Source organism: Aotus nancymaae, unplaced genomic scaffold (assembly GCF_030222135.1).
Source record: "Aotus nancymaae isolate 86718 unplaced genomic scaffold, 86718_ANA_hifiasm-v0.15.2.pri h1tg000062l, whole genome shotgun sequence".
Classification (NCBI taxonomy): domain Eukaryota; kingdom Metazoa; phylum Chordata; class Mammalia; order Primates; family Aotidae; genus Aotus; species Aotus nancymaae.
Genome location: NW_026988476.1, coordinates 6,084,178 through 6,098,277, shown reverse-complemented (window position 1 = coordinate 6,098,277; position 14,100 = coordinate 6,084,178). Strand labels below are relative to the sequence as shown.

The 14,100-nt window shown below is 36.1% G+C and overlaps 1 protein-coding gene across 8 annotated transcripts in view; it reads left to right on the top strand.

Annotated features, from left to right (window-relative positions):
* The window catches only part of RALGAPA1 (Ral GTPase activating protein catalytic subunit alpha 1), a 297,306-nt gene that overhangs the window by 73,871 nt on the left and 209,335 nt on the right, over positions 1 to 14,100 (top strand). For all 8 annotated transcript variants that reach the window (XM_012469045.3, XM_012469051.3, XM_021674917.2 and 5 more), the window contains exons 6-10: positions 661 to 838; positions 5,378 to 5,493; positions 10,478 to 10,616; positions 11,860 to 12,068; positions 13,659 to 13,898. In XM_012469045.3, the coding sequence (XP_012324468.2) occupies positions 661 to 838; positions 5,378 to 5,493; positions 10,478 to 10,616; positions 11,860 to 12,068; positions 13,659 to 13,898 (882 nt within the window). The remainder of the gene's footprint in view (positions 1 to 660; positions 839 to 5,377; positions 5,494 to 10,477; positions 10,617 to 11,859; positions 12,069 to 13,658; positions 13,899 to 14,100) is intronic.

The following is a 14,100-nucleotide window of genomic DNA, read 5'->3' as shown; positions in this document are numbered from 1 at the left end:
CTGTGTACAAGGTATTGGTTTAGGTGCTTTGATAGAGTAGTTGAACAAAGTTGTTATCTTGGAGCTTAGAATCAAATAATAATTAAATGAGATAATTTCAGAGAGCTTTTAAATAATTTTTATTCAAATAATTTAAATAATTTTATTTTTAATAACTTAAACTTAATAATTTTAACAATTTTGGAGCTTTTCAGGGCAAGAACCTTGAATTTGCAGTGTTCCAGGATCCCCATAACCATTCCTCCTTTTACCAAACTCATTCTCACCACCAACAGTCATTGTTCTCTCTCTTCTTGCTTCTTGGATTAGACTGGTGGTGATGGGAGGTAGGTAAGGAGGGAATTAGACAAGAAGGAAATGATTTTCTGATTTTTATAAATGGAAAGTATAAAACAAAAATGGCTTTAAATAGCTAGAGACCAAGTTCATTCTATACTTGTTAAAAATCCGTGCATTTGTATTTCTAAATAATGATTTCAATGGATGCTATTGGTATATCTGTCTACCTCCTTCTCCTCCTCAACTTCCCCTTCCTTCCCTGCCCTGTCTCTCCAAAGTATCATTCTGTAGTCATCATCTAGAGAACTTTGTTTTTCAAAGGAAGAAAATATTTCCATTATAAATAAAAATACTCTTTGTTTTCATTTTATTTTATTTTAGATTAGGCGGGAAGGTGTTCGTCTTTTCTTACTGTGGTTGCAAGCTCTTCAGAATAACTGTAGCAAAGAACAGCTCTGGATGTTTTCATGCTTAATCCCTGGATTTTCAGCACCACAGTCTGAACATGGACCTCGAACTTTAGATAATCTCATTAATCCTCCACTCAACCTTCAAGAAAGTAAGATTCATGGATGTTATCCATCAGTATGTTTAAGCTTTCTGTGAAGTCTCTTAGTGTATTTTTTAAAATGTCTGTACATTCGTTAACTGGGTAACCCAAGGCAATGTATTAAAACATAACTTATTATTCTTCAGGTATGGTGAGGCCAGCAGATCAAAAAAGCTGCTGAAATAATAGTTTGTTATTCACAGTTCCCAAGAGGAAGGAGCTTGCCATGCCACAGGGACTACATGGGGAAGCCCCAGAGTGGTTCAGGAGGCAGAGGGAACAGGGGAAAACATGGGCAAGAGTCTTTTTTTTTTTTTTTTTTTTTGAGACGGAGTTTCGCTCTTGTTGCCCAGGCTGGAGTGCAATGGCGCGATCTCGGCTCACCGCAACCTCCGCCTCCTGGGTTCAGGCAATTCTCCTGCCTCAGCCTCCTGAGTAGCTGGGATTACAGGCACGCGCCACCGTGCCCAGCTAATTTTTTGTATTTTTAGTAGAGACGGGGTTTCACCATGTTGACCGGGATGGTCTCGATCTCTTGACCTCGTGATCCACCTGCCTTGGCCTCCCAAAGTGCTGGGATTACAGGCGTGAGCCACCGCGCCCGGCGCAAGAGTCTTTATTATGGTTTCTTTGGGAAGAAACAGGCAACCCAGGGTAAGCAGGTTTAGGATTAGCTGGTTTGAATAAATCCAGTGGGCTCTAGGGCATAGAGTTGTCCCTAGTTGTCTGGTACCCAACCCTATTGTAATTAGTATGGAGGAATAGTCACCCTGAATGTTAGTGTAGAGGAGGTGGTAGGGGTGTGGGCTCTGAAGTGGTTGGTTTGAATATGAAAAGGCATGCTCACAGGCTAGTCACTTACTGTCTCTAGGAACTGGCTAGCCCTGGGATGGACATACTCTCTCTAGAGTCAGTAAGGCCCCAGAGGTATAAGCATCAAAAACCTATGGTTTAACATTTTTCATTAATTACTATTACATATCACCTTGTATCCTGGAGTTAATTTGGATGTACTCTGAAGTACAAGTGTGTTTTACTTTGTCCATTAGATGACTGTGAAAATGTAATATGTCAATTTAATTTTTAGAAATAAATTTTTTTTCTTTTTCTTTTTTTTTTAGATAGAGACAGGGTTTCACCGTGTTGGCCAGGCTGGTCTCGAACTCCTGACCTCAGGTGATCCACCCACCTCAGCCTCCCAAAGTGCTGGGATTATAGGCATGAGCCACCACGCCTGGCCTATAAATAAATTTTTATAAATAGTATTGCTATTTAAAAATTTATAATTTCAGTAATGTTTAATATTTGCTTTCATTTATTAGTGAGTCTTTGTGCTTTTTACCTTAAATTTTTCTAATATTATTATTATTTTTTTTTGAGCCAGAATCTCACTCTGTCGCCCAGGCTGGAGTGCATTGTTGTGATCTTGGCTTACTGCAACCTTCGCTTCCTGGGTTCAAGCAATTCTCCTGCATCAGCCTCCCAAGCAGCTGGAACTACAGATGTGCACCACCATGCCCAGCTAGTTTTTTTGTATTTTTAATAGAGATGGGGTTTCGCAATGTTGGCCAGGCTTGTCTTGAACTCCTGACCTCAGGTGATCTGCCCGCCTCGACCTCCCAAAGTGCTGGGATTACAGACATGAGCCACTGCACCTGGCCAAATTTTTCTTTCTTCTTCTTTTTTTTTTCCCCCTTTTTTTCTTTTTTTTGTTCCTCAGCTGGAACAAATTTTTCTAATATTCTAATTTTTTTTTTTACTTCTTTAATTCTCTTCTTTGTGCTTTGTGTATGAGTCCTGTTATTTAAATAACTTAAAGTGATTTTTTTTATTCTTTCATGAGCAAACATTGTCCTATACGGTGCTACATTGTTCAGCTAGGACTGCAGTAACCAGACTGGGTGAATTAAGTAACAAAACTTACTTTTCTCACAGTTAGATAAGGATACCAGTCCTATCCAATTGGGCCCATTCACATAACCTCATGTTACTTTACCTCCTTAAAGGCCCTGTCTCCAAGTACAACCACATTGGAGGTTAGGGTTTCAACATACAAATTTTGAGGAGATACACAGTTCAATCCAGAACCAGTACTCTGTTGGGTACTACATCTTATTTGTAATTTTTATTTCTATAAATTTAGGTTTTGTGGTAAAGCAAAACTATACTTGTAGAACAAAATGTTAGAAACATTACCAAGCTGGCATAAAATCTATTAATGAGCCAGTTCAAGTAGGCTACGTATGCCTGCTTATTTACATTATATGTCATTTTGAAGTATTTAACAGATTTTTTTTTTTTTTTTTTGTGAGTGAGATCGGGTCCTGCTTTGTTGCCTATGCTGTAGCGCAGTCCCATGATCAGCTCATTGCAACCTCAAACTCTTGGGCTCAAGTGATCCTCCTGCCTCAGTCTTCCAATAGCTGGGACTAAATGCACATGCCACCATACCTGGCTTATTTTAAAATTTCTTGTAGAGATGAGGTCTCTGCTATGTTGCTTGTCTGGTCTTAAACTCCTGAGGTCAGGCAATCCTCCCACCATGACCTCCCAAAATGTTGGGATTACAGGTGTCAGCCATTATATTCAGCCTACTTAACAGATGTTTTATAAGCATATTTTCTTCTGCCTCTCTATAACCCTGTCAGCATAGGTTTTCTTTCATCACTCTTTTTTAGAGATAATGTCTTAAAGCTATGTTGCCCAGATTAGAACCTAGTGGCTATTCACAGGTGCAATCATAATGCACTCTTGGGCTCAAGCAATCCTCAAGCTTCAGCCTTCCTGAGTAGCTGGGACTACAGGTGCATACCCCACATGCACTGTTTCATCAGTGTTTTTGTGGGTGACTTTTAAAATAGTTATGCATTTTAAATTCAGTTGTGACTGACTTCTGCCTCTTCTCTTTTCAAGAATAGAAGTTTTGCTTTTTAGTCTATAAGATGTGGAAAATATGGAGTCTCTGTATACTCCCCAGCAGAGACTAAGACGTCTTCATGGGAAGAGTGGGTTTTAAGAGGATTTTTATAGCTTCACAAAATAAAGCATTCATAATGTGTGTTCTTCTGTATGAGGATAGTAGTCCAGGAAGTCCAGAGTACAGATAATAATGTTTGTATTTTCTTTTCTTTTTTTGTTTTTTGAGACAGAGCCTTGCTCTGTTGCCCAGGCTGGAGTGCAGTGGCGCAATCTTGGCTCACTGCCACCTCCACCTCCTGGTTCAAGCGATTCTTGTGCCTGAGCCTCCAAAGCAACTGGGATTACAGGCTTGTGCCACCAGGTGAGGCTAACTTTTTGTATTTTTAATAGAGATGGGGTTTCACCATGTTGGCCAGGCTGGTCTCAAACTCCTGACCTCAGGTGATATACCCACCTCAGCCACCCAAAGTGCTAGGATTATAGGAGTGAGCCACCATGCCCAGCCTAAAGTTTGTCTTTTTAAAGAATAATTTTTAAAAATTAATGGTAGAATAACATACCATTTAAGAACTGAAATCTACCTCTATTGTGAGCTTACTTGTTAGTTGATATTTGCTGAGAGTCAGGTTTAGGGACCTACATGTATATGTTCACCAGGTGCTAATTGTGCAGCTTAGGAAATGTTTAAGAAAATTCAGCTAGTTGTAGGTTGACTTTCTTGCATTTGCATTTGTTATAATGAATTTTTTTGAACATCTGAAAGTTAAAAAATATAAAACTTTCTTATTTTGTAAGTGTTGACAGATTGGTACTGTGATAAATAAGTGCATTATTACTAATGTGTGTCATCTTATGGAATTTTTGTAATGCGCTCTCTTCATGTGAGTTTAAAATGACCAGAAGTTCTTTCTCAACTGAGATGTTACACTTTGATAAATAAGTGCATTATTACTAATGTGTGTCATCTTACGGAATTTTTGTAATGCGCTCTCTTCATGTGAATTTAAAATGACCAGAAGTTCTTTCTCAACTGAGATGTTACATACTTGTAATCACTGTGTTATTTGTCCATCCCTTTTTGTCACACTCTCTCAATCAAGGGTTCACAAAACAGCTGATTATTAAAATTTGTGGTTGGGCATGGTGGCTCACACCTATAATCCTAGCACTTTGAGAGGCTGAAGTGCACAGATGACCTGAGGCCAGGAGTTTGAGACCATCCTGGTCAACATGGTGAAACCCAGTCTCTACTAAAAATACAAAAAATTAGCTGGGCATGGTGGCAGGCACCTGTAATCCCAGCTACTCGGGAGGCTGAGACAGGAGAATCGCTTGAACCTGGGAGGTGCATGTTGTAGTGAGCCGAGATCGCGCCATTGCATTCCAGCCTGGTTAACAGAGTGAGACTCTGCTTCAAAAAAAATAAATAAATAAAATAAATAAAAGAAAATTTGTGGTTCTTCTGATAAACTATCAGGAATGATCTCAGATTTATTTCAAGGTTCAGTCATTAGAAAGTTTTCAAGCAATTTTCATTGCATACACATTTTGCAGTTAAATTTTATTTGCTTATATTATTGTTTTATTAAATTTGTTTTGTAACTATAGTATTCTTTTGTCTTTGGATAGCTCAAGTCACCATAGAAGAAATCACTCCTCTTGTCCCCCCGCAATCAGGAGATAAAGGGCAAGAAGATCTCACAAGCTATTTTCTTGAAGCACTTCTAAAATATATAGTAATTCAGGTATTTGTTATCTTCTTTGATATCACACTCCTTACTATCCTATGTGAGTGATTCCTTTCTCTCTCTTTTACCATTATTCTGTCATAGTAGATATTTGCTTATTTTCTTTTTGTTGGGGAGGTTGGAACGGAAGGTTTAATAGCTTCCTTTTAATTAGTTTTAGCCTTTAAGTTTTACAAGTGTAATCAACCAAGTGATGGTGATAGGTGATATTTCCTACACTTCTTATGTAAACTCAAATTTTAGACTCTTCTTTGGAGTAAAATAGACTCTTCACTGTTTACAAGGGTATTCCTGAGTTACAAAAATGCTCTTCATGTTTTTTTCCTGTATCCCTCTATTCATCCTTGGCTGCCACAATAAAAAAGACAGAAACCACAAGGGCATGGTTTTCTTGCATCTGTAGTGGAAACGAGCAGCAGACTGTAACTGCTGCAGGTCTGCCACATAATAGATGCATATATTTGCTTATTTTCTTGACAAAGGAGTGACAAATTTTTACTTTTGAAAATATGTTAATATCTCTTTCTCAGATAAAATCATTGGAGGGATGATGACACTCTTAGAAAGGGATTTAGAGAGAGACATTTTTGTATATACCTTCTTATGTGAGACGGTTGGGCCTATTTTCTAATCCTTTCATTTGTGATCAGCAGTGATGCTTCAGATGAAAAGCTGATAACTGTTTGATTTAGGAATCAGTCTGTCAGTATGTAACAACTAAGGAGATGGGCTGCAGGATAGCGATTGGGGAGAAATTTAATTTACACTTAAACCTGTTTGTACCTTTTGAATTTTTAGGTGCATGTATTTTGCAAGGTAACCTATTCACCTTTAGATATAAAGTGTGCATACCCTGATTGACTGATGAAAATGCTGTTATTAGCACATTTCTTGTAACAGCTCCAAACACAAAAATTCCTTGTACATCAGAAACAAACAATATAAAGGTAATTTGGATTCTAAACCAGATCACCAGAGTTCAAACCCTGATTCCACATTTTACTAATAGAGTGGCTGTCGGCAAATTACTTCATAACCACTTCGTGTTTCTGTTTCCTTATTTGTGAAATAGAGATAAAAATATTACTTATCCCATTTTGGTGTTTCAGGCCTAAATAGTGCTAAGTGCTTAGAATAAAATAATGCACAGCACACTATAAGTATTCTGTAGTGGGCAGGTATTAGGATCATCATTGTTATTACTAGTTTTTCTTTAAAAAATACTTTTGTACTTCATATAGATTTTAAATATTGTGTTACTGATTTATTGAGCTATAATTGGTACACAATAAACTGCAACATTTGAAGTTTACAGTTTGATTAATTTTGTTACATGTATACATCCATGAAACCTTTACCACAATTAAGATAATGTATATATTTATCATCTCTAGGCATTTTCTCTGATCTTTTTTGCTTTGTTTTTTGTTTGTTTGTTTGAGACAAGGTCTTGCTCTGTCACCCATGCTGGAGTACAATAGCCTAATTATGGCTTACTGCAGCCACAACCTCCTGGGCCCAAGTGATCCTGCCACCTCAACCTCCCAAACACCTGGGACTACAGGCTCAGACCACTGAGCCTGGCTAATTAAAACTTTTTTTTTTTGGAGAGACAAGATCTCACTGTGTTGCCCAGGCTGGTCTCAAACTCCTGAGCTCAAGCGATCCTCCCACCTTGGCCTCCCAAAATGCTGTTATCATAGGTGTGAGCCACCATGCCCCTCGGATCATTTTGTAGTTCATCCCATTGAACTCCCATACCACCATTTTAACCTTAGTAATCCATTGATCTGGTTTTTTTTTTTTTTTTTTGTCATTATAGAATAGTTTGTGTTTTCCATAGTTTTTATGTAAATATAATCATAGGGTACATACTTTATTTTGGTCTTGCTTTGTTTTGTTTGATTGTTTTAAGAATTATCTATCTTGTTGTATGTGTTAGTAGTTTGCTCTTTTTATAGCATTCCATGGTAGGGATGCATTAGTTTATTCAGTTATTTGTTTATGGTTATTTGAGTGGTCTCTAATTTTTGGCTGTTTAAAGTAAAACTGCTATGAATATTGGTAAACAAGTCTTTATGTGGACATACAACACTAGAATGGCTGGGTCATATAGTAGGTGTATATATTGACTGTTTCAGAAACTGCCAAGCTGTTTTCCAAATGATTGTACCTTTTTACATTCCACCAGCAATATGTAAGACTTACACAATTGCTTCACATCTTCACCAGTGGTTGGTAGGGTCAGTTTGTAATTTTAGCCATTCTAGTGAATGTGTAGTGGTATCTCATTATGGTTTTAATTTGTATTTCCCTAACAGCTAATGGTATGTTGAGTATCTTTTTATGTGCTTATTTTTCATCCATTTATCTTGGGTGAAGTGTCAGTTCACTTTTTTTGCCCATTTTTAAATTTGGTTGTCTTACTAAGTTTTTTATGTTTTAGAAAGCAGTCATTAGCCAGTTGTATGTTTTGCAAATATTTTCTCCCAGTAGCTCATCTTTCCATTTTCATACCAGTTTTTGAAGAATAGAAGCTTTTTATTTTGATAAAGTCCACTATACCACTTTTTTTTGTTTGTTTTTTGAGATGAAGTCTTGCTCTGTCACCAGGCTGGAGTGCAGTGGCGCAATCTTGACTCACTGCAGCCTCCGCCTCCCAGGTTCAAGCAATTCTCCTGCCTCAGCCTCCTGAGCAGCTGGGACTACAGTTGCATGCCACCACGCCCAGCTAATTTTTTGTATTTTTAGTAGAGACAGGATTTCACCGTGTTAGCCAGGATGGTCTCGATCTCCTGACCTCATGATCCGCCCACCCTTGCCTCCCAAAGTGCTGGAATTATAGGCGTGAGCCACCGCGTCCAGCCTTACTATACCACTTTTTTAATGGATCTGACTTTTGGAATAGTTTCTAAGAAATCTTTGCCTAATCAAATGTTACAAAGATACTCTCCAACGTTATGTTCTTGAAGTGTTTTAGTTTTATGTTTTACATTAAGGTTTATGGTCCATTTTGAGTTAATTCTGATGTATGAGCAATGTTGGCCTTAATCCTTTGCTTAAAGTAGTGTCTGCCAGGCTTTTCCAGTGTAATATCAGTAAGTATTGCACTGGAAAATCAACAAGCATTTTGTGGGGAAGTACTGTGTAACTACCTAAATATCCCCTTTCTTATAGAAATTTTGCATATGTCTTAGCATCCAGGCTTTTGACTTTGTAATTATGAGGTTGACCAAATGGTAATTTTAAAAAAAACAGCTTTATTGAGATATGATGCACACTTCATACAGTTCACTCACTTAAAACATACAGTTCAGTGTTTTTACAGTATATTCACGGGGTTACACAGCCATGACAATATAATTTTAGTGCCAATAGGAAACCTCATACTCATTAGGAGTCAGTCCTGTTATCCCCTAACCCTTTCAACCTTAGCCCTAGGCAAACATGAATTGATTTTCTCTATATATATATTTGCCTATTCTGAACATTTTATGTTAATAGTATCATACAATATGTAGTCTTTATTGAATAGCTTCTTTTACTTAGGAAATGTTTTCAAGGTGTATCCATGTTGTAGTATGTATTGATACTTCATTTTTATTCCACTGAATAATATTATATTGTATACATATACAATATTTTGTTTATCTCTTCATCATCCAATGAGTATTTGAGTTGTTTCTACTCTTTGGCCAACTGGTGATATTTTAATTCCATCATTACTTCTACATTCAAGAGTTGGCTACACACTGTAGGAGAAGCTTTCTCCCCTTCCCGTTTGTTTACTTACTTATTTATCTCAACATGGATTCCTGTGAAATCATGTGTTAGTATTTACTATAGTTATTAATTTTGATGCTCAGATTGTCCTAAATTTGTCTAGTGGAAGTTTCTTCAAGCAGACTCTTACGCCTTTTGAATTGTTTCCATCATTGTGTGAGCGCTTTCTTACTTCCTGGCACCACAAGATGTTCAAGGCTCATTTCGTACCTTCCTTGCCCACTCTGGAATCTGCTGCTTCTCTAAGGAGTTGTCATTCATTTTAATGGAGAATTGTATTCACAGATACAGACACACACACACACACACATAAATCTATATTCCTGTCTATCATAATGTTGATTCATACCAATTCTCCAGATTTCAGTGTAGTACCACAGGGTTCATTCTGGTTTCTGCCTTTCCGTATTTATAACTCTTTGTCAATGAGAAATGTGGCTCACATTATTCTCAGTACATTCACTTATTTAATCAGTCCCCCTTGTGCATAATCAATCTCCCATTGCCACCATTGCCCTCCTCTGCAGACATTCTCCTTAACTTGATTGATTCTAGTACCCCATTCTGGGCCTTTGCCAACCACCTGCTTAGATGTCTTCCTCACTTTCTTAGAGTTCTCACATACTCTATTATACTGCTCTATCTCCCTCTGTCTTCACTTTTCCCACTTCATGGACACCTTCCTTAACTGTCTCAGACTGTGAGTCCCCACTGGACTACTGCCTCTGCTATACCCTGTTCATTGATGGCCTGCGTCCAGTGCTCAGGCTCTGATTATCTGCACTTGACTGCTGCCACTGCTTACACTCTCACCCTGGCCACATATGTCATGTAGTTTGTATGATTTTTGGCTGAATTATTCAGGAAGGGACAAAAGGGAAGGAACTTTAAATTTTATCATTAGTAGGGCCAACTTTTGCATAAACTTTCATAGTTTTTTGAAATGTATGTATAATATGTTTATTTTAATTTTTTTGAAATACACATATTTCTAATATTTTTCTAATTTTTTTGAAATATACATAATGTATGTCAATAGACCAATTTAAAAGATTTGTCCTTATGCTATGTATTATGATCATTAGTATTAACAGTTCAGTGTATTGTAACCTTTTATAAGCTTGTTTATAATTGCTAATACTTGAATTTAAGAGATTTTGTCTTCTGGAATGATTCTAATTATATAATTTATTTTTAGGTAAAAAGTTTAGAATGGAAGAACAAAGAAAACCAAGAAAGGGGATTTTCATTTTTGTTTTCACATTTTAAGAAATATTACTTGCCTTATATTTTTCCAAACATCTGTAAGGAGAACAGTTTATATCATCCTATACTTGGTAGGTAATGTTCGGAATTTTCTGAAAGATCACATATAGGAATAAAATAATCTCTCACTGTAAAATTGGCATTTGTTACTGCAGGAAACTGATCATATTTAATATTTGTGTTGGTTGGTACAGATATGATACCTAAATTCATACTGAAAGTGAATTTGTATTAATGGGAAATTTTCAATGAGAATGAGAATTTTTTTTTTTTTTAGAGTTAGGGACTCTGTCACCCATGTTGGAGTGCAATAACATGATTATAGCTCACTTTGGCCTTAAACTGCTGAGCTGAGGCAATCTTCCCATCTCAGCCTCCCCAGTATCTAGGACAACAGTTATGCACCACCACATCTGGCAAATTATTTTTATTGTAGAGTTGGGGTCTTGCTATGTTGTCCAGGCTGGTCATGAACTCCTGGCTTCAAGTGATCCTCCCACCTTGGCATCCGAAAGTGCTAGGATTGTAAGCATGAGCCACCACACCCAGCCAGCAAGGAACAGATATTTTAAAAACTTATTCTCTGGATTTTATCCATTAGAAAAGTTAGCCTACCTAAAATATTTGTGATGAATTCTTGTTTGGTGTGATCCTTAGACTATATTATAAATTTTCTTTTTAGGGTTCCCCCCATTTGGGGGTTCAATCAAGTATTAGTCTTATTCAAATCCTATATTAATAATTACATAGTCATGTTTTGTCCAGTATTTATTATAGGTTGGTGCAAAAGTAATTGCAGTTTTTGCAATTGCTTTTAATAATTATTGTGCCAATATATCTCTTGGAGCCTTGAGCCTAGAGCCTTTTGTACATATCCTGGGTTAGAAGCATATCTCTGCCATATATAGAAGGTATTGGCAGTCCGTAGGTAAATTGTCTCTTTGCCAGAAAGATGTTCCTAATACCAAGTTTAGGTGACTAACAGGCTCAGGTAAAACCTCATATTTTGTATGACTTCAAAATGTGTGCTTCAGTGTTAGGTTAATTAAAGTAAGCTCTTACTTATTTCAAATGGTTCTAGAAGCTTCTTTGTACTTAGGTAGGTTCATTGAGCTTTTTGATATTTTGTAAAAAGACATGTTTCCATAGTTCTATGCAAATATCTAATAAATTTTGAAATGTCATTTTTGTGCTAAAGCTACTTCTAAAACCAGAGTAGCATAACAATATTTTCTTAAATATTTAAAAATGTAAGTTTTTCTAAACATAATTTCTTTCTTATTTTGGTTTTTATTTTCCTTTTATTTTACACAGACATCCCACAAATGAGACCAAAGCCACATTATGTCATGATAAAGAAAGATGCTGAAACCAATGAAGCAATCTATTGTACAAAGGAGCCTTTCATTAAAGCTCGTGTTATTGTCATTCGTTGGCTGGTTTCTTTCTGGCTGGAGCCAAAACCACATACAGGACCTCATATTCCTGGGATGGAAGGTGAAGTCTTGCCAAAGAATATTCAGGTAATGCACAAATGGGGCAGGCTTATTAAAGTTAGAAATGGCTTTTGAGATTTACTCCACTGATTTCAATTGCCTTAGGTGGAGAGTACACTCAAAACAAGTAATTTATTTGTATAAATATATTTTATAAATGCAAATTTTAGTAATTATAGAATTAAGAAGTTTCTTAATAAATGAAACTTGGGAGATATAGAAGATAATTTCATTAGTATATCAGTCTCAGCTTCTAATTTATTTCTGTATTTTATTTTAATTATATAGTACTAAAAATACTCTGAATTGTAAAGATAAATCTTACAAGTGAAAAGAACTGTAATCAAATGATAGGACCTTCATAGCCCTTTTAATTTGGGGGCATTTGGAAAATGCAGATTTAAAGTCCTGTTCACATCCCCTTCCCTCTTTTTCAACAAAGATACCAAGTCTAGAAATGTGATATACAATACACACCAATACAGTGGAAGAACTAATATTTCAAACTATTGTTTTAGATTTAACAATTTACCTCTTTTTCATACTTCTTTTTTTATTTTCTCTTTTCCCTCATTGTACATTTTTCTAAAAATGTCTGTATTACAGTATTTTTACTATTTTTATTCTCCTTTTCTCAGATTTTCGTAGTTTTTAAAATCTTAAACTATGTGTGTTTTTTCTATAACACCTTAAATCTTTTATAAGTAGGATAAAAGGTATCAAGTGTATTTAATTCATCAGAATTCAGAAAATTTGACTTTTATTCCTGTTAGTTTTGAATTTATCTGTAGCAACTATATGGTGTGTTTTCCCCAAAAACTTTCCTCTAAGTTCTGTATGAAGAACTATTAAATGTGAAAACTCTCAAGCAGAGCTTTCTGCTTTCTGATCCTAGAACATAATGGATGAAAATCATAAATGTTTTTGATGGGAAAGGCATATTTGAGATCATTTATTTAAGCTCTCTTACTTTATGGATGACAAAACCAATGCCAAAATTTGAATAAATTAACAAAGTAATTTATCATACCACAAAATAGTGCAACTTTTATCATACAGTAATTTGCTTATCACCACCTTAAGACTTAATTTTTCCCTGTCTGTCTGGTTAGGCTTGATCTTCAGCTGTGGTGAAAATTCCATTATTAGAAGTAGAGAATTTTCCAAGTTTTCTAATTTTTTTTTTTAGTTTCATTTCTACCTGTCATAAATTTTGTTCCTTTTCTTTGTGTTTTGTTTTGCTTGTCTGATGTTAAATTATTTACTTACTCTTGAAGGTCTGAGCTGTCTCTAACTGCATTATTCATCCATAAAGCTTTAATTAGTAAATTGTTTGAACTGCAAACTAACTGAGAAACATATATAACTATAGGTGGGTAGATGATTAATTACCACACATTTTGGAGTATCTCTGTCACTTAGATGTTGAGTTACTTGCATTGCCACTTAATTATTTAGAATGGCTTTTAAATGAAACACTATGCTCAGAGTTTAAGCAGTGGTATAAATTACTTGGGAAGTGCTTTGGATTTCATCAGTGTTAACCTATTAAACGACAAAATACACAGTTAATGATTATGATACTGTTTCTCTCTCTCTCTCTCTTTTTTATTTTAGAGAGCAGCTGCTAGTTTAGTATCCAGAGAAGAAAGCAAAAATGATAATGCTGATAAAGCAGACAGAACTGCAGAACCAGAACAGTCTCATTCCAATACAAGCACTCTCACAGAGCGAGAACCTAGCTCGTCTAGTCTCTGTAGTATTGATGAAGAACATCTCACAGACATTGAAATAGTTCGCAGAGTTTTTTCTTCTAAAAGAAGTAATGTAAACTTTGTGACAGAGATATTTCGTCAGGTAACATGCCTCTCTATTTTTAATATATAAGGCTTTTATCTTTAATACTAAATGTACTGATGTTTAGCTGGGACCAGTGGTGTGTACTTTTAGTTCTAGTTACACGGAAGGCTGAGGTGGGAGGATCGCTTGAGCCCAGGAGTTTGAGGCCATTTTGGACAACATGGAGAGACCGAATCTCTTAAAAAAAAGAGAGAGAGAG